General features: G+C 47.6%; 2 protein-coding genes across 3 annotated transcripts in view; both read left to right on the forward strand.

Moving 5' to 3' along the window:
• The window catches only part of ZNF449 (zinc finger protein 449), a 34,927-nt gene extending 33,558 nt beyond the window's left edge, over positions 1-1,369 (forward strand). For both annotated transcript variants that reach the window (XR_011385470.1, XM_002720320.5), the window contains one exon: positions 831-1,369. Coding sequence is in view for 1 of the 2 variants with exons in the window: in XM_002720320.5 (XP_002720366.2) it covers positions 831-835 (5 nt within the window). In the remaining variant the exon portion in view is untranslated. The remainder of the gene's footprint in view (positions 1-830) is intronic.
• A 14,799-nt stretch (positions 1,370-16,168) lies between these two features.
• On the forward strand, positions 16,169-20,730 carry LOC100349865 (small integral membrane protein 10-like protein 2A). The gene is made up of 2 exons (XM_002720403.5): positions 16,169-17,006; positions 18,586-20,730. Exon 1 carries the CDS (start codon positions 16,498-16,500, stop codon positions 16,732-16,734), a length of 237 nt encoding a protein of 78 aa, XP_002720449.1. The 5' UTR covers positions 16,169-16,497; the 3' UTR covers positions 16,735-17,006; positions 18,586-20,730.

Here is a 20,730-nt window from a genome sequence, read left to right on the forward strand (position 1 = left end):
AGACTTCAAATGAAGCTGCTAAGCAACTTCCAATAGAAGAAGGAATTAAATAATCCAATCTAATTCCACAATCTCTAGAGCAATAATAAGGCTTTGGTTTACACATAATAGGAACCACTCAAACTGAAGGCATAAATGGAGCCACTGGGATCCCCAAGCTATGTGTGAGGCAATACATACAAACTATGGGTGTGTGAAAATCTATACCATTGCTATAAATAAAAATCTAATTAGAAAATAAACCACAGGAGGGAGACCTCCTGGGTTAAGGCCATTTCAAAGTATTCAGTTAGACTTTATGGAAATGCATAAGGTTGGGAGACTAAAATACCTACTGATGATGCCAGATCATTTTTCCAGTTGAGTAGAAGCTTTCTCCCTCACAACTGGCACCATCAGAAATATCATCAAAATAATATTAAAACAAATTATAGCTAGATTTGGCCTTGTAGAGAATATTGATTCAGACAATGGGAGTCATTTTATATCAACTACACTGAAGGGGCTTATGAAAAGCTTGGATATTAAGTGGGACTACCACACTCATTGGTATCCTTCCTCTTCAGGAAAGGTAGAAAGGACAAATCAAACCCTTACAAAGCAGATTACTAAACTAATCTTGGAAACCAAACTACCTTGGACCAAATCCCTCCCCATAGCACTCCTTAGGATTAGAACAGCTCCAAGAAGGGAGGTGGGATTGTCCCCTTGTGAATTATTACATGGACTCCTTTACTTAGATAGGAGTACTGATCACCTACAATGGAAACCAAAGATCAGTTTCAAAGGAACCATGTACTGACCATATCCTCTACTTTATCATCCCTAAGGTTAAATGGACTCCTTGCCCAGAATCTACCACTCAAGTTTGTAGTTCATCACTCTCAACCCGGTGACTCGGTGCTGATTAAGACTGGGAAGGAAGACAAGCTCCAACCATACTGGGAGGATCCATACCAAGTGCTCCTGACTTCTGAGACAGCCATAGGAACAGCAGAGAAAGGGTGGACTCCTTATACTCAGGTTTGGGCCTGTGCTGCAGTGTAGTGGGTAAAGTCGCCACCTGCAGTTCTGGCATCCTATATGACAGCACCGGTTCAAGTCCCAGCTGCTCTACTTGTGATCCAGCTCCCTGCTAATGTGCCTGGGATAGCAGTAGAAGATGGCAAGTCCTTGGACCACTGCACCCCTGTGGGAGACCCAGAAAAAGCTCCTGGCTCCTGTATTTGGATCGGCCCAGCTCCAGCCATTGTGGCCATCTGGGGAGTGAACCAGCAGATGGAAGACCTCTCTCTCTGCCTCTGCCTCTGCCTCTGCCTCTCTGCAACCCTGCCTTTCAAATAAATGAATAAATAAATATTTTTAAAAATAGATTTTACTTGGGTTAAATAACTGGTAAATGAAACCCTGTGACAAAGAGAAGGGGACCAATAGAAAGTGTGTCAGTCATCCACATGACCCTTAAAAGTGACTCTAAAAAGAATTCCAGCCCCTTCCTCTGAGCCTCCCCTATCCTGACAGAGGCCATGGAATATGGCTTGAGTAGGTGGGATGTGCTGCTGGTGGAGGAAGCTGGAAAGAGATGCCTGACTATCCAATATACTCAGATCCCTTCCAGAAAGAAGGATATTAGGAGGAAAATGCTGCATCCCAAATAATACAGCTCCTGATGGAACGAACCATCACAAAGGCATTACAGGGGCAACTACTTTAACCAATAACCTGGCAGAGAATGTGGGAATTGATGACTCCTTTACGGCTTAGCTAGAATGACACTTTGGAAAGTGAAAGGATATGGTAGCGTCAATCCTCACCTCTCTCATAATTATAGCCAGAATGATGAACCAAGTTAGAAGAAGAGGGTGATTTGAGAACAAAAATAAGAGTGAAAATGGGACCAAAAAGTATAAAAATAAATAGGAGGGATTTTTAAGAAAATGTCTGGTGTTGCATTTTCAACATAGAATGGAAACTTACTGTTAGCTGACTTACAGATTTAGCAAAACTCACTAGGCAAACAGGATGTTATAGAGTAGCCAACTCTCAAGAGAAAATTAAAGTACAGAAAAGAAAGGAAGAAGGTAACTTTGTAAGTTGGGCAATGTCCAGGGAGATTGTACACCCAACAGGACTCAGCCAATGAGGAATCAGAGGAGGGACCTGCAGGCTAGGATATAAATTGTTTGCTGTAACTGTTCCAGGTGGGCCTGCTCATCAGATACCGGATCTTGCAAGAGTGATAATAAAGTCTTGCTTTCACTGTGCTTCCTGAGTCTGAGTCCATCTCTCTTTTTTTAAAAAAAAAGATTTATTTATTTACTTGAAAGTCAGAATTACACAGAGAGAGATAGGTCTTCCAGCTGCTGGTTCACTCCCCAGATGGCTGCAATGGCCGGAGCTGCACTGATCCAAAACTAGGAGCCAGGGGCTTCTTCCGGGTCTCCCACATGGGTTCAGGGGCCCAAGGACTTGGACCATCTTCTACTGCTTTCCCAGGCCATAGCAGAGAGCTGTGTTGGAAGTGGAGCAGCCAGGACTCAAACCGGTGCCCATATGGGATGCTGGCACTGCAGGCGGCGGCTTTACCTGCTGTGCAACAGCGCCGGCCTCCTGAGTTCATCTCTTGAGTGGACAGGTGAAAATATTTCGCACAATGTGAGGCAAAATGCATGAAGATGATCGTAGGAGTAATGTTAAGGTTCACTTTGAGCTATCAACCATAAAGAGTAGTTGTGGAATAAAGTTAAAGTTCAGTGTGTGAAATAGAAGGTCATAAAATGATTGCTTGAGTAGTATTCATGTGCAGCGTAAGTCAGCAAGCATAACAATGACCACTAGAATAAATTTCCAATTCATTGTGAAACAGCAAGAATGAAGACAACTCATGATGTTGTGTTTCAGGCTGAAGATGCGAGTGTTCTGATTACCACTGGGATTAGGTACAGGTTCACTGTATGACAATCTGCATGCAGATACTAGTGGAATAAGATTGTCCTTCTGTAGTATGACACTGTGATATGTCCATTTATTAGTGGGAGACAACAAATAAGAATGTGAACACTGGAATAAGGAAACAGTTTAATGGGAGACAAGCATGAGGTTGACCACTGGAACAAAAGTATGAAGGTTCAGTTAACAAGTGAGGCCAGCCAGTGGGGCTGGAGTCTGTGGCCCCTTCAGACAGAGGTAGAATGTCCCTCACAAGCAAGCTGTCAGCTGTGGCTGGAAAGCCTGTCTCCAGACCAACTGGCATCTCCCCCACTAATAGCTTCTTGTGCTGCATAGTGACCTTGCAGCCTTAAATCACATCTTCAGGGTGGGTGCAATCTTTCACTCAGAACTGTCAGGGGAAGGGGCTGAGCCCTTGGTGGTGGTGGGGGGAGGGGCCAGACTGGTTCCAGGAGATCCAGGCTATCTTGTGTGACCTTATGGCTTTAAATCACACCTCCAGGGTGGCTGCCATCTTCCACCCAGAGCTACCAGAGAAGAGGGCTGGGCCCCTAAGGAGATGGACAGTCTCCAGAAGACCCCCCACTATCTCCCTGAGTCCCAAGCCAATCAACATATATATGGGAAACCCCTACTCCTGTCCAATGGGCACCCCCAATAGGATAACCCAATGAACGGATAGTAATGCCTTGAAAACCCGGGACACTTCCTCAAAGCCAGTGTCTCGTTTGGGTACTCAGCCTGCTCTCCTCTTGGACCAGATGCTTTTTCTTCTGCTTGCCAATCAAATAGGTTTCTTTTCTGTCTAATAAAAGTTTCTGCCTCTTTGCAAAATTTTCCCCAGCCTCTTATTTCTATACTAAGCTGAGGAAAAGAATCCACGAAACTTGCTTCTGCAACTGCCCTCCCCTCTGTGACTGGTAACAACAAGCACACAGAATGAGGCTGAAATGAGCTTATGCTTCAGTGTGATACAACAGGAAGAAGAGGTCCAATCAGAGAAATTTAAGGTTCACTGAATAACATTAAGTATTAGGATGAATTCCGGAATCATTAATCTCATGGGTTAAATGGAACTAGAAATATTACTTACCTCATAGGATTTTTGAGAGGACTGAGATAGTTGAAAAGAACCAAGAATAGTTCTTGGTCCTGGTAAGCTTTAAATAATTGATAGTGGTACCTCCTTTCTTTTTTAATTTTTTAAAAATTTTTATCAATACAAAGAGGACTCTTCTTATTAGCATCACCTCCACCAGAACTAGCAGCCATAGCAACAGCATCACTGTCAAAATGGTCTGTATTTTCTCTTTCAAAATGACTATTGCTGCTGCAGATTCTTCTATTGGCTGGGTTTTAAAATTAGCAAACTTTCAGTAAAAAATACACACAGCTGCATTTTCTTCCATGGAGACTGTCTCCCATTTGTGATTGAAAATAGGTTCCAAAAGAAAAAAATGTAGCCACTAGTCGGTCTGAAGATGGCATTCAAGGTGAGAGGTACAGTTTTTTAGTTTCCAGGGGGGAAAGTGTTTTTCCCCGGTGTGATGGTTAATTTCAGAAGTTCACTTGACAGGCTCAAGGGATGCCCAGACAGCTGAAAAAGCATTCTTTCTAGATATTTCTGTGAGAATATTTCCAGAAGAGATTGGCATTTGAATCAGTGGACTAAGAAAGGATGATTCACTCTCACTCAATTTATAGTAGGGCATTATCCGCACTATCCTATAGTCTGAGGGCCTGGGTAGAACAAAGGGGAAGACAAAAGTAAAATTCACTCTGCTTTCTGGAACTAGGACACCCTTCTCCTGCCCTTGGACAACAGAACTCTAGACTCTACAATCTTCAGACTCCAATACTAACAACAGTGCCCCCAGCCCAGTTTCTCAGACCTTTAGCCTTGGACTGTTATAGCATCAGTTTCCCTGGTTCTGAGGTGTTGAGATTTGGACTAAATGATGTTGCCAGCTTCCGCAGTACTCCAGCTTGCTAAAGGCCTACTGTGGGACTTCTCAGACTCCATAATCATATACACCAATTCCCCTAAAATATCCCCTCTGAGCTGTCTGTCAATCTATCTAGCCATCTGTTTATCCACTTAATACTGTCTCTCTGGAGAACTCTAATCCACTCTGCCTATAAAAAATAGTGTCTCTCATGTTACTCTAAGATAGCCTCACTTCTACAAGAATCCTGAGAGAGATAGGCAGTTTGAATGAGATGCTGAAACAGTGAAAGTCACAAATCAGATCTGTTGAATATCCAATTTATTGGATATCATACTTAAAGAAGGAAACCAGTTACCTGCTGAGCAGACAGCTCTTCAGGTTCCTCTGTGAACGATGAACAGTCCTATTTCTCTCACTACTCCTTTCCCGCCATCTCTCCAGCTGGCATCTCTTACCCTGCCTCCTTTAGTGATGACCTATCCCATACATCAGTGAATGATCATCAGAAGGAGAAGAATCCAAGCGACATCTTATTCTGGGAGAATAACTCCAGTGAAAGCCCACAGTTTTGTTCTTTGGGAATGTAACACTTACTGGGCTAGTCTGTGCCACTTTATGCAATGATACAACAGAAACATCTAGACATTCTGTCCCATCTAACTAGGTAGTTGCAACTTCATCAGCTCTTTACAGCCCTTTGAGTCTCTACAAACATATTTGAGTCTCTACAAACAGACAAAAAAACTATGTCTCTTCCATGCAAGTTTTCTAATGGTAACCCTCAAGTCCTTCTTTGGACGACAGCTTATTCCTAGAACAAAATTAAGACCTCAGGCATGCAAATATCAGTGAGAAATTGAAAAATCCCTTTTCTAACTGTGTGTACCTTTCCAAGGGCCAGACAGACCTATATTTTGTTTTCATGAAGCCATACAAAGGAACAACAAATCCTCCTGTTTGGAGAGTGGACTTTTCACCATTCCTGCATATACTAAATTGAAATTACGCCTCTTAATTGCCATTCTACAGTTTCAGTGATAATCTATTCTCTTTCCAATGACTACAATAACAAGAGGATGGGATGGGGCTGGTACTGTGCCTAGTAGGTTAAGCCTCTGCTTGTGGCACCGGCATCCCCTGTGGGTGCCTGTTTGAGTCCCAGCAGTTCCATTTCCAATCCAGCTCCATTCTGATGGCCTGGGAAAGCAGTGGAAGATGGCCCAAGTGCTTGGGCCCCTGCATCAGCATGGGAGACCTGGAAGAAGCTTCTGGTTTCAAATTGCCCCAGTTTCAGATGTTGAGGCCATTTGAGGAGTGAACCAGAGGATGGAAGACCATTCTCTCAGTCTCTCCTTCTCTCTGTAATTCTGCTTCTCAAATAAATAAAGAAAATCTTTTTAAAAAGAGGATGGAAGATACACTTAATAAAATAATGTATTTGATATGGAATTCATCATCCCAATAACTTATGAGAAATTAACCTTCCCACCAATGTGGAATCATGCACCTGTACATGGGGCAGAGGAGTGAAAGGACATATGATGATCTAGGAGTCATCTCCTTATGAATGATCCAGGGCAGGGCAGCCTAAATTTGAAGAAAGGTCATCTTTACTTTCCCCAAGAGGGGTCCCAGTTCTGGAGATTCAAACAATTACAGGCATCCTTCTTTAACTACTCAGCCTGTGACCCCCTTTTAAATGCAAGTTCTCACCAGAATTGCTCATTAAACCAGACAATTCACTGAGGCCTTCCCCTATCCTACTGCAATGAAGCCAACTAAGATGACTGGGTTGCTAAGGCACAAAAGGTTTCTCAGATCTGTTGCAATTTCACAAGCGTCCTGGACTGGCAAAATAAGCAACATTTTCATCATAAGCCAAATATAAGTCTGAGTTGTAAGTGTCTGGTCCTTGGTCACCAGTAAGTCACATAATGGAAGAACTTAGTTTCCATGGCTAAAATAATTGTCTTGAGTAAAGCTTGATCTAAAAATACATAATGCCTCGGCTTTTCACAGGTAGAAAATAACAATGATCTTCACCCTCGTAGGGTTCTACATAATGTAATTATAGTAATAAATGAAAAAGTTTTTTTTTTTTTGACAGGCAAAGTGGACAGTAAGAGAGAGAGAGACAGAGAGAAAGGTCTTCCTTCACCTATTGGTTCACCCTCCAATAGCTGCTGAGGCCGGCGCACCACGCTGATCCGAAGCCAGGAGCCAGGTACTTCTCCTGGTCTCCCATGTGGGTGCAGGGCCCAAGCACTTGGGCCATCCTCCACTGCTCTCCCGGGCCACAGCAGAGAGCTGGACTGGAAGAGAGGCAACTGGGACAGAATCCAGCACCCTGACCGGGACTAGAACCCAGTGTGCCGGCGCTGCAGGCAGAGGATTAGCCTATTGAGCTGCGGCGCTGGCAGATGAAAAAGTTTTAAAATACAAATGTGTTCTACAAAACTGAGGTATGATGTGTAGTTTCTGATCAAATGGAAATGTAGAGTTTTCTACCTCACTGTGAGCCATAGCCAGCTTCATGGGTGTACAACCTGTGCATTCAAATAAAGCTCCATGCTTGGTTTAACACGTTACTGATGACATCTTGAAATTCTTAATATTTTTTTAACAAGAGACTTGTCATTTTCATTTTTCTTTGAGAGGCCACAAATTATGTAGCTTTTCCTGGTCTCAGGGACATGACCCCACTCTGGAAATGAAACCCTTGCATATAGAATAGAATCACTAGAGCTATTCCATAAGAAGAAGAGTTAAAAGTCCCTTTCAGAATATTGTATAAAAGTTCTTTGACTACGACCTTGTCTAAATATGATCAGAGTCGGTGAACTCAAAAGGCTTCCAGAGCCTTGGCGACTCATGACAAGAGCCTAGGGTGATTACTGATGCCGTAAACAAGAGTGTCAATTAGTTAAGTCAACAACAGGAGTCACTGTGCACTTACCCCTCATGTAGGATCTCTGTCCTTAGTGTGCTGTACATTGAGATCTAATGCTATAACTAGTACTCAAACAGTATTTTTCACTTTGTGTTTCTATGTGGGAGCAAACTGTTGAAATCTTTACTTAATACATGCTAAACTGATCTTCTGTATATAAAGAGAATTGAAAATGAATCTTGATGTGAATGGAAGGGGGGAGGGAGAGGGAAAGGGGAGGGTTGCGGGTGGGAGGGAAGTTGGGGGGGGAGCCATTGTAATCCATAAGCTGTACTTTGGAAATTTATATTCATTAAATAAAAGTTAAAAAAAGAAGTTCAAATGAAGCAATACCCCAACAAATTATCAAAAATCTTTACCTTTAATTAATCACTATCTAGGAAAGAAGTGACTTCATACAGGCTAGAAAATACTAGAGACCTTCCTGGCATTGCCAGTTAACAAGTGCCCAGGAGTGCACAAGGCGGGACAGCTCTTAGAATGTCCTGCTGTGCTGAGTCCTGTCAGCCTACATGGTAGGTGTCAGAGCTGCCACAACAGAATGTGGCTCAGTACAAAAAACAAGTAGGGTACTGGGCCACTGCTTGCTTCCTAGTAGGATTTCAGAGCATGGTTTCCAAAAAGGTGTGCTTTAAGGAAACTAGCTGTCCCTGGCAAAGGAAATGGACAATGAAAGGAAATGATGGTAAAGTCCAAGAAGCTTGGTTGGGGCTAGGAGGATATGCAGGAAAATGCTAAGGCAACTACCATAAGGTTCTGCTCCAATATTTGGATTAAGGAAATGGGGAACAAATTATGGAATAATTTGGGTAACAGACACTTTACAAAGATAATCTCTCTTTTAATAAAAGATTTATTTGTTTGTTTGAAAGGCAGAGTCACAGAAATGCAGAGGCAGAGAAAGAGAGAGAGGTCTTCCATCTACTGGTTCACTCCCCAGATGGCTGCAACGGCCGGAGCTGTGCCGAACCAAAGCCAGGATCCAGGAGCTTCTTCTGGGCCTCTCAAATGGGTGCAGGGGCCCAAGCACTTGGACCATCTTCTACTGCTTTCCCAGGCCATATCAGAGAGCTGGGTGGGAAGTGGAGCAGCCTGGTCTTGAACTGACTCCCATATGGGATGCTGGCACCGCAAGCAGTGGCTTTATCTGCTATGCCACAGCACCAGCCCCAAGATAATCACTCTTGATTGTTGTAACAGCTCTTCATATTTGAAATACAGAATTACATGTCAAAAGTCAAGTCACAGATCAGTAGAAAATATTTATAAACATATCCTACAAAAGTTTTGTATCTAAAATATATAAATACCTCTTATAACTCAATGATAATTTTTAAAAGGGAGTAAAAGATTTAAATGAACACTACATAAGAAAATGCCTATTGAATGGCAAACAAAGCTATGACAAAATCCTCATCGCCATTACTTATAGGGGATATGCAAAAGAAAGCTACAATGAGTTAGCACTACATACTCATCAAGATGGCTAAAGTTAGCACTACATACACATCAAGATGGCTAAAGTTAAAAAGTTTCACACTACAAAGTGTTACTATTTAATGTCCTCTTTTTTCAAAGTTTTTTTATTTATTTGAAAAGCAGATACAGAGAGGAGAGATAGGGAGGGAGGGAGACACACACACACACACACACACACACACACACAGAGAGAAAAAAAACTTCTGTCTGTGGGTCCACTCCTCAAATGGCTGAAACTGTCAGGGATATGGCCAGGCCGAGGCCAGGAGCCTGGAGCTTCCTCCAGGTCTCCTACATGAGTGCAGGGGCCCAAGGACTTGGGCCAGTCTCTGCTGCCTTCCCAAGCGCACCTGCAGAGAGCTGGACCAGAAGTGGAGCAGCAGGGTCTTGAAGTAGCACCCATATGGGATGCTGGCACCACAGGCAGCGGCCTAACCCCTTACTCCACAATACCAGCCCCTGAATATTCTTATATTAATTGGAGGGAAGTCATTAAATCCAGGCCACATTTAATGCTGGGGATAGCACACGAGAGTGAATGTCACAAGACTGGAATCACTGTAGGCAATCATAGCAAGTCAATGGGCAAACAATTTGTAGTATACCACCACAATGTAACACTACTTAGCAATACAAAGAAACTATTCACACATGCAAGTAATCACTCAATAATCTCAAAAATGTTATTCTTAGTCAAAGATGCCAGACATAAATGTGTTTATACTGTGTTATTCCATTTTTATATGAACCCCTAGAAAACCAAATCCAATCCATAGTGACAGAAAACAGATCAGGAGTGGCCTGGGCCTGGGTGTGGTGAGAAAGTGTTTACTAAGAAGGACACAAGGGAAGTATTTCTTGTGAAGCAAATTTTCCATATCTTGTGGTAGCAGCTCCATAGACATATAAATTTTACAGAACTCATCCAAATGTATACTTTATATGGTTGTATTTCATTGTATTGTTTTTTAAAATCCATATTCATTTGTTTCCATTTTACTTGAAAAGCAGAGAGGACAGAGAGGCAGGCAGAGACAAGAGAGAAAGGCAGAGACAGAGATCTTTCATCTATTGGTTCATTCTTCAGATTCCTCCAGCAGCCAGGGCTGGGCTGAGCCTAGAATTCAATCAGGATCTCCCACATGGGTGGCAGGTGTTGTGGGGTGCACAGATTAAAGTGGAAAAAAACTGCAGTGACACTCCTGAGGTCAAATTGGGAGTCTTTATTAGCTAGCTGGTGACTGCCCTCTCACAGAGCAAGTCTGGAGAAGATGGCTGGGAGTTGCAGTGGCAAGGGTTTTTTTAAGGCAGAAACTACGTTTTGGTGGCCTTGGTGATTATCAAGCAAGCAATCAGAAGTACAGAAGCCAGAAATATGCCGGTTACAGCAGGATGAGCAGACTGATATCTCTAACTTGTTTTTCTCAAAGGAACAAACAGTCCGTGCTCTGAGGCAACCAAGCAAGATAACCTGTAACCACCCGGGCAAGCTATGTCCTGTGGGAAAATTTTAAACTGCAAGCCACCTTGTCACACAGGAACCCAACTACTTGAGCCATCACATGCTTCCTTCAAAAGTGTGCATTATTAGGGAGCTGAAGTCAGGAACGGAGCTGGGGGTCAAACTCAGGCACTGTGATATGGGATGTGGGCCTCCCAAGCAGCACCTTAACCATTGTGCCAAATCCCTGCCTCACATTGAATTATTGATTAGATTTCAAGCACAGGAAAATTGAAAAATGTGTTAAAGCAAAATAAACAGGAGGCCATTAGCCTGAGATTTTCTCTACAACTGGAGCTCTAATGTAAGCAAATTACAGGATAACTTAGAAACATTTCTTGTAATCGACTTAACAAAAAAAAATCTCAATGAATCACAATCAGCCAACCAGTCATCAGATTACACCTAAATAAGGCAAACATCTAGCTGTAGCCAATCAAGTGATTTCTGTTCTTTGTTTCACTGATCCACCTGTGAAATTCCACTGCTCATACTTCTGGGCAGAGCTTTCTGGACCTCTTCTGGTCCTGAGTGCTGCCAGATTCACAGATTGTTCTTTGCCCACATAAACTGTTAAATTTAATATGTGTCAAGTTTTTCTTTTAACTGTTGGAAGGATTGTGTAGGGATCTTGGGAGTCCCTTGAGGAAATACACAGTAACAGCAAGCTCCCTGAGTTTTCTGTTTTACTTCTAGACATCCTTGTTGGTGCTACAGAAGCCTGCAACCTGAAACTGCTGACACAAGCAAAGCCCTAAGAACAAGCCCTCTAGTCAAAGCATGGGAGCAAGAATGTGGCTGAACAACGCAGGACACCTCTGTGATAATATAAGCCCTACTCTAGTCAATGTGCCCCACTCCTCTCCGAAGCTTCAGTGGGGAGCTTACTCTTCAATGACCCACTCCCACGTGGAAATACAGGGCTCAGATGCCCATGGTGACTGTACTAGGAATTTTATCATCCACTCCAAGCCTCCACTCAGCCAAGTCCTTGGGCCTCTGCACCCACATGGGAGACCGGGAAGAAGCACCTGGCTCCTGGCTTCGGATCGGCACAGCTCCAGCCGTTGGAGCCATCTGGGGAGTGAACCAACAGATGGAAGACCTTTCTCTCTGTCTCTCCCTCTCACTGTCTGTAACTCTACTTCTAAAAATAAATAAATAAAATCTTTAAAAAAAAGGAGTGAGCCAGCAGATAAAAGATTTCCCTTTTTCTCTGGTTCTATCTGGCTTTTAAATAAAATAAAAATAAATTTTAAAAATAAAGTATAGGAAACAAAACAAATAAGACAACTGAAAACTCTTCTCAAAAAAGAAGTAAATAAATAACACTATGGCTAACATCATACCTAATGGTGAAAGACTAAATGCTTTCCTCCTAAAAGCCAAACTAAGGCAATGGTGTCAGCTTCCCACCACTCTCATTTAACCTAGCACTAGAAACTCTACCTACTGAAATAAGACAAGGAAAGAAAATACAGTTTGAAAAGGGAGAAACAAAACTGCCCCAGATTGCAGATGACACAATTGTGTAGTTTGAGAATTTCAAGGAAATGGCAAAAAGACTCGTAGAAGTATTAAAAGAGTTCAGCCAGGTTACAGGATACCAGATGAACACACAAAAATCTATCACAATGAGTGAGCATGTGGATACTGGAATTCAAAGAACAAAAATCATTTATAATCCCTTTAAATAAAATGAATGCTTAGGAGTACATTTAACCAAAATATATAGGGTATGAGTACTGAAAAATATGCAAATTTTAATCAAAGAGAATAGACATTCAGTGTAGTGGTTAAAATGCCTGTTGGGACACCCATTCTCCTTATTAGAGTGCCTTGCTTTGAGTTCCTGGTGCGCTCCCAGTTTCAGATTTCCACTGATGTACACCCTTGGTGGAAGCAGGTCATGGCTCAAGAAGTTGAGTCCCTGCCACCCACAACATTGAGTTATGGACTCATGGCTTCAGCTGGCCATTGTAGGCATTTGGAAAGTGAGTAAGACAATGGTTTCACTCTGCCAGTCTGTCTCTTTCTCCCTGTCTCTATGTCATTCAATTAGATTAATTAAAATTTTGAAAAAAAAAAACAACAAAGACCTAAATAAATGAAAAGACATAACTCTGTTCATGGGTTGGAAGGATCAACATACACATGATGTAAGTTCTCCCCCAAAATTGGTAAGTGTAACACAATTTCCAGCAAGCTTTTCTGTACTCATAGACAAGCTCGTTCTAAACTTCATATGGGCACGTGCAAGCTCTAGAATAACTAAAGAAATGTTGGTAATGAAAAATGAAGATGGAAGAATTACTCTACCTTCTATTAAAATATGCTACATACTCGTAACTATAGTAATTAAGACTATGATATGAAGAAAGGACAAACAGGCAATGAAACAAAATAGGGAACACATAAAGAGACCCAAGAATAATGTTCAACTGATTTTGAACAAAGATGAAATTCAATTGAGGAAGAAGAGCTTTTTGCAACAAATCATATTCCAGCTATCAGATATCCAAAAGGCAAAAATTGAAACTGGACCTAAACCTGAGACCTTACACAAATTCACCTCAAAATGGATAAAGTAAAAAATAGTGATATCACAAACTGCTGGCAAAAATGCAGAGAAACTGGATATACTCATAAATTGCTACTGGGAATATAAAATGTTACAGCCACTCTGGAAAAGAGTTTGGCAGAGTCTTAGAAAACTTACTTGACAATGGAATTTTGTGTTCACAAATGTAAGCAAATATTCATGCAGCCCCAAACCAGAGATATCTCTGGTGTGCTTCATAGGTGAATGCTTAAACAAATTGTGGTATAACCACACCAAGGGATACTACTTAGCAACAAAATGAAATGAACTGTTGACATTTGACACTTTCAAAAACTTGGGTGACTCTAAAGAATGATATGGAGAGGGAAAAAAAAGCCAGTCCCAAAAGATTACATACTGCATTACTCCATTTGTATAATAACATTTCTCACACAATAAAATGATAGAGAAGAGCTTAGTGGGGAATTTCAGAGGGAAATCTGAATAATATAGGTTGATTGTGGCACTGCCAAAATCTTGGTTGTGATATTGTACCGTGGATTTGACATTACCATTGTGGGAAACTGATTAATGAATGCATGAGATTTCTCTGTGTTTTCTCTTACAACTGTATGTAAATCTACAGTTCTCTCACAATTTTAATTAAAAATATCCATTCAAGTTCTACATACTTACATTGAACATCTGGAAAACAAATAGTTAACATGTATTAAACACACATTGCCATTTAGTTTCTCTAAAGAGAATCAAGCAGATATAAATCTAACAAAATGTGTACAAGGAGGCAGAGTCTAAGCACAAAGAGGTAGATGGAAGGAGTTCTTTTGAGTAATGAAACGTTTTTGTATTTTCATTGTAGTGATGATTACACACATGTTTACATGCCATAATACTGCTAGAGTTATACATGCCCACACTCATACATGTGCATGTTAATGCAAATTTTAAACATGATGAAAGCAGGATTAGGCTTGTAGTATATTTGCAGTGATATACTGATACCAATTTTCTGTTGTTGTTACTATAACCTATCTACAGAAAATGTCATGATTGGAGGAAGCTAGATGAAAGGCAGAGGGTATTTTATGTACTATTTTTGCAACTTCATGTAAGTCTATAATTATTTAAAAAATGTTAAAAAATGAAAGAGAAAGCGCCAAGGAGAGGTATCAGAATGATTGGGGGAAACAGATTGTGAAAATGAATGTAGCTCAATCCAGTCTGGAACAAAGGTTTTCTAGGTGAGTTAAGTCTACTTTATGGGCCCTTCGCTTTTTCAAATAATTTTTGTTGTATATAATATGTATGGCTAGACATACATATTCATAGAGAGTAAATAAGTCTGCCTTCCTACTGCCTTAAGGAGAGAAGATGACATTGAGTCATTTAATATATTTGCTCTAGCATTTTTAATGCATTTAGACACACACACATAGGAGTGCGGTTGATAAAATCACGATGCCTGCACAATAACTTGGTGGCTTCTGTCACACTGGAACTGTTTTTTGTTGTTGTTGTTGTTGTTAATAAAAAACCAGAAACCGTTCACCATGTAGGTAGGGCAGTTGTCCAGTCGGTGTGTGTGAGTGTGCCGGTTCCGGTGCAGCTACACGGAGGACTGCCGAGGTGGTCAAGCGTGACGCTGACCAGGCATTTTGAGGGGCCCTGACCATTCAGGTCCGTCCCTCGTCTGACCGCTGGGCTGGGGTCAAAGGGAATCTGCGTGTTGCTGACTCTACGTTTTCTGAGTCACGACCTAAGGAAGAACCAGCATCTATCTCCCCGCTTCGTTAACAGGCCGGGTCGGGCTCGTTTGGGATTTTCGGTCCACGTAGGATAAAGAGGAGCCGAGCCCGTGAAGGGTTTTCGGGCCATCAGCAAAGACGGCGCTTAAGGCAAAGGAAAACCCGAGAGGTCCTCGCGCAGCGAGCGGCGGGCCCAGGGGACGCGGGGCAGGGGAGGTCGGCGGGGAAATCCACCAACACGGCCGCACACGCGGGCAGCACAGGGACCAGAAACGCCGGGACGCACGCGAGTGGATCGAGTTGATGGCGCTCCGCGGTGCGGTCACCGCACGGCGCGAGTGGGAGAGACTAGAGCGAACTACCGTGGGCCGGCACACCGGGTTTTCTGGGGAGACGGTGGGGAGCCGGAGCAGAGTGCACACCCAGGACCGCTTTCTGCGCAGAATCCGCACACCCGCCCAGACCCTGGGCAACGCACTCCGGCTGCGCCCCCGGGACTTTCGCTAGGGATCCGGGGCAGCACCGCCATCCCTGCAGCTCAGGCCTCAGGCTCCGCCCAGAAGAGCCCGGGGAGGCGGGGCTCTGTGGGCGGGCCCCGTGGGAGGGGCTGTCCCGTGGGTGTGGCTTGAGGGCGGGGTGGTGCCTGTGGGCGGGGCTGTGTGGGCGGGCAGGGCTGCTCCCATGGGCGGGGCTGTACGGGAGGGGCGAGGCCCGTGGGCGGAGCTGCGCTGGCGAGGCGGGTCCCATGGGCGGGGCTGTACAGGAGAGGCGGCCCTGGTGGGCAGGGCTTTGTGGGCGGATCCCGTAGGAGGGGCTGTCGCGTGGGTGGGGCTTGAGGGCGGGGCCCGTGGGCGGGGCTGTACAGGAGGGGTGAGGCCCAAGGGCGGAGTTGCGCTGGCGAGGCGGGTCCTGTGGGCGGGGCTTTGAGGGGGCGGTGCCGTAGGGCGGGGCCTGGGCCGCCCCTGGTATCTCCAGTCCAGGGGCGGGGCCAGGAGAGGGGCGGAGCTAGGCCGCAGCAGCCGCAGTGAGGAGGCGGCGAGGGGCGGAGCTGAGAGGCTGCTGGGTCCCGCGGAGGAGGAGGCACAGTGGCCGTAGGGGCGGCGGGGGTGGGCGAGGCTGAGCCCGGCGAGGGCGGGGACAGCCCGAGGGCGGGCCGTGGCGCCCGGGGACCGGCTGTGGTTCCGGACAGCATTCGCAGGACCGCGTCTGGGGGATAGCGAGGGGGGACAGCGAAGGAGGATAGCGTCCGGGGGACAGCGACGGGGGACAGCGTCCAGGGGACCGCGTCTGGCTGTCGCCCTCTACGTTCGCGCTCCTGCGGGAAGGCCGGCGGTCGGCGGGGCCTGCGGCGGCCCGGGTACATGGCGGCGTCGGCGGCTCTGTCCGCGGCGGCGGCGGCGGCGGCCCTGTCCGGCTTGGCGGTGCGGCTGTCGCGCTCGGCCGCGGCTCGCGGCTCCTACAGCGCCTTCTGCAAGGGGCTCACTCGCACGCTGCTCACCTTCTTCGACCTGGCCTGGCGGCTGCGCATGAACTTCCCCTACTTCTACATCGTGGCCTCGGTGATGCTCAACGTGCGGCTGCAGGTGCGGATCGAGTGAGCGCCCGCCCGGCGCCGGGCCACCGGCAGGACGGCCAGCGGGGCCGCCGGGGACCGGCGCGGGGCGCAGGCCGGCTGCCCGGGCCCCTGGACGCTAGACCTCCGTGGCTGAGGCGCGGCCCCCGACCCAGGAGCGCAAAGAAACTCCCTGAAGGGGCCCTCAGCGTCCCTGGGCCCCGCCGACCTGTTGCCTCACATCGGCCAAAGCGGAGAACCTGAAGGAAGGGATACAGCCGCTGCAACCCCTGGATTTGACAGGCTCTGAGCACAGAGGTAGGTCACAGGCTGGAGTTGGGGGGTGGTAGGAGGCCACAAGTTGGAGTGGGGCGTGATAGGAGGTCACAGATTGGAGGAGGGGGGTGGTAGGAGGCCACAGGTTGGAGTGGGGGGGTGATAGGAGGTTTCAGGCTGGAGTTGGGGGTGGCAACAAGAGGCCACAGGTTGGAGGAGGGGGGTGATAGGAGGCCACAGGTTGGAGTGGGGCGTGATAGGAGGTCACAGATTGGAGGAGGGGGTGATAGGAGGCCACAGGTTGGAGTGTGGGGGGTAATAGGAGGCCACAGGTTGGAGTGGGGCATGATAGGAGGTCACAGGTTGGAAGTGGGGGGGGTGATAGGAGGTCACAGATTGGAGGGGGGGTGGTTCGAGAGATAGGAGGTCACAGATTGGGGGGGTGGTTCGAGAGATAGGAGGTCACAGATTGGAGTGGGGGGGAGTTAAGAGGCCACAGATTGGAGAAGGGGGGTGGTAAGAGGCCACAGGTTGGAGTGGGGGGGTGGTAAGAGGCCACAGTTAGGAACTGACAGGTTGGAGGGGGCACAGCACGAGGCCACAGGTTGGAGGGGGGATGGTGGAGGAGGCCATATGTTGGATTAGGAGGGAGGCAGACGAAGGCCGCAGATTGGAGCAGGGGAGGGAGCAGTTGCTATGACATCGACATGTCAGGACTCCTTGCTGGCTTGGAAGAAACATGGAAGGGACCTGGGTAAACCAGCCACCAAAGCTGCCCAGCCGAAAGGAGAGGAGACAGAGCCCCGGGCTCTTGTCTGCTCAGGCTCTAGCCTGCACCCATCACAATTCTGTGATGGGTGGGGGCAGGCAGTGTTCTCAACATCTCATCCCAGAAGGTCAGCCCATCCCCAGCAGATATGGCCTCCCCTCCTGCCCACAGCCTGGTACCTGTGCCCTTTCTCCAGAGGACCCTTGGTGTCACCTGAACCCCCAGGGATGCATGGGGATAGGCTGGGCAGCTGTGGGAAGGCCTTGGAGGAGAAAAGATGCACCTGCCCTCCTCCTGCACTGTCTCTGGGTGGACAGATAGGAAGCAGGGTTCTCTGGGCTAAACCCCAGGTCTGTGCCCTTCTCTGCGCTCAGGACCCTGGCGCTCCCTGCGGCTTCCCCACAGTCCTTGACTGCCTCCTGCCCTGTCTTTGGGGCCAGGGGACTGGTCTCTGCCTGCTCCTGCTGTTCCTTTTGCCAGCCCTAGCCCCTCTCTGAGGGGCTCTCCCTAAACTAGGCATCTGGAGACAGGAAGGAGTCTGGTTTCTACCTATCCCCTCTTGCCACAGTCTTGCTCTTCAGCCATGTCAGCCCAGTTGCCCTACAGCTCCTGACATGATCCTCTGAGCACCACCCAGCTCCATCCTTCAGCCCTGGAGGCCTGTGAAGTCCACTGTGTACTGAAGGGATTTGGGGTGATGGGAGAAACTCCTTGAACAGACAGCAGATCTCCAACCAGGGAGGGAGAGCAAGTGGAGAAGGGGGTGGCAGAGGAGGCGACACTTGGGGAAACAAAGCCATCTCTGGGTGGCCAGGCAACTCTGAAGTCTCTACCTCTTTCTTTCTCTTCCAGGGATTGCCATTTGTAGGTGGTGACCAGCCCTTTCTCTGGCCTTGGCAAGAGGCATGTCCCTGCCCATGGGTGGCCCCTGCCCTGGCCACGAACAGAGAGCAGCTGAGTGAAGGGCCTGACCTGGAAGAGAGGAAGGACCTTCATGGTGGACGCCCAGCACGGACAGAGACCCAGAGGGGCGGGGTCGTCTGGATATCAGCTCCTAGCACGGGAAGAGCTGGGTGCGTTCCGTGGGCACCAAGGTCTTCTAGCAACTCTATGTGGGAGTTGTGTTCTCCCTCCCCAGTGACTGGGGGAACTGAGGCTCTGGGGAAGGGGTTGGGGTTTGCTCTTGTTCCTGGTGGCTTGGAGGAGACGTGGAAGGTACCCAGGCAAACCAGCCCGCACAGCTGCTCCACAGAACTGGAGGAAGGAAAGGCAGCCTCAGGCTCTCCCCCTGCCCCACACAGTAGAAGGAGGTGGAGCTGAGGCTGCCCCTGTGTCTGCTGTCCCCTGCCCTCCTCCACAGTTCTCCAAGAGCTTGCATGGTGGGATGGAGAACCCGGGTAACCCAGGTCCAGGGGCAGGCTATCCAGGGATCTGGCTTTCCTGGGAATGGTATGGAAGGTCATGGGCAAGGCCAGGACAGCGTACTGAGATGGGGGACAGGAGAGATGGGTCCAAGAACCCGGGGGAGCCAAGTCTCACCCCCGAACCTAACCTTCCCACCCCAACCGTGACCAAGGGCTCTTCAGCAGTTAAGTGGCACGAGCCTATCAGTGGGGACAATAATGGTGGCATGCTCGCTGGGGACACGATGTAACCAGGAGGGTCAAGGGAGAAACGTGGGGTGGGAAGGGGTGGGGACCCATGGCCTGACCCCATCTCTCCGTCCCCAGGCTCGGTCCCCTACCGTCAGGGTCATGCGAGAGAATCTCCTGCAGATGGGCTTCAGTTAGCCCTGGAGGCCCTGGGTGTGATGCACACTGGCACCCACGAATGGTCAGGAGCAGCCTAAATGGAAGCCAGGAGAGACCCTGGCCCTCAGCAGCCATCCTGGTTCCCACACAACCTCGGCTGGTGGCTTGAGGCCCCTGTTCTGCATTCCTGAGATGGAAAACTGCAGCGTCTGCTCAACTCTAGGGACAGAGTGGCCCAGGGATCAAGCCCTGCCCCTGGAGCTGGGATCCTGGAAGACCTCTGCCTGTCTCAGGGATGGGCGGAGGCTGGATGGTGGCTGCCACGTGCCCCTGCCCCCCATGTTTGCCCACAGCCACAACCTGATGACATCCTTCCTTTTGCCAAGTCTCCTGGGAACCCCCAGTCCTGCTGGCCCCTCTTGTCCATGCCAACCTTGTCTGCAAGGTCCACCTCTGGGAGTCTGTAAGCACAGATGTCTGAGGGTGGCCTCTGAGGGACCAGATATCCACAGGGCTGGAGGGGACAGGAGGAGCCAAGGCCTCCGTGGGTCTGCTACATAGGTCTGGTCCCTTCAGAGCCCTGTCTCACCTTCTGGGGGACAGGATCACCAGCTGCAGCCATTCCTGGCCAGCCAGGGACGGAGGAGGAAGGCTTTTCTCTATGGGTGTGCATGTGCCCAGTGAGAGGGGAGAAGAAGGATGTCCAGGTGCCCCAGCCTTCTTCCCTCCAGGGGTTTGCCTAGGGCCTAGGAGGCTGCTTCCCTACAGGGAGGAAGGGGTGCAGCTTCAGGAGCCCCGCCCTGGGGCCCCCACTGCATGGAAATCCTGGCCCGGTCCAGAGTGGCACTGTGTCCGCAGTGGCTTTGGTCATAGCTGTCTTGGCCAGAAGCTGTTGGCCACCCTGGGATATGCCTTGACCAGCCCTGGGCTTCATGTGCCTGTCTGTTGGGCAAAGTAGTTAGCCAGCTTCTGCTTTCCCACCGCCCTCGTCACCACCGCTTCCTGTCCCCACGGGGCCCTTGCTGCACGGCGCGGTCTCCATGCACTTTGTATTTATGGCAGTCTGTTTTCCAGGCAGTGGAGCTTCTGCACATGCAGATACTGGCCTGAATGACGTCACTGTTCTGTGTGTGATTAACTGTGTCCTGGACAGCATCGTCTGCTCAGCCAGGTGTTTTTGTTTGTGGTGTCGTCGTGCTGTTGTCTCTAAGTTACAAAGATAAGTCCTGAGTCCAGGACATCGTCA

This window comes from Oryctolagus cuniculus, chromosome X (genome assembly GCF_964237555.1).
Source record: "Oryctolagus cuniculus chromosome X, mOryCun1.1, whole genome shotgun sequence".
Lineage (NCBI taxonomy): Eukaryota > Metazoa > Chordata > Mammalia > Lagomorpha > Leporidae > Oryctolagus > Oryctolagus cuniculus.

What these genes read in the sequence shown, in the direction of transcription:
- LOC100349865 (XM_002720403.5), top strand. Translation starts at nt 16,498, where the DNA reads ATGGCGGCGTCGGCGGCTCTGTCCGCGGCGGCGGCGGCGGCGGCCCTG.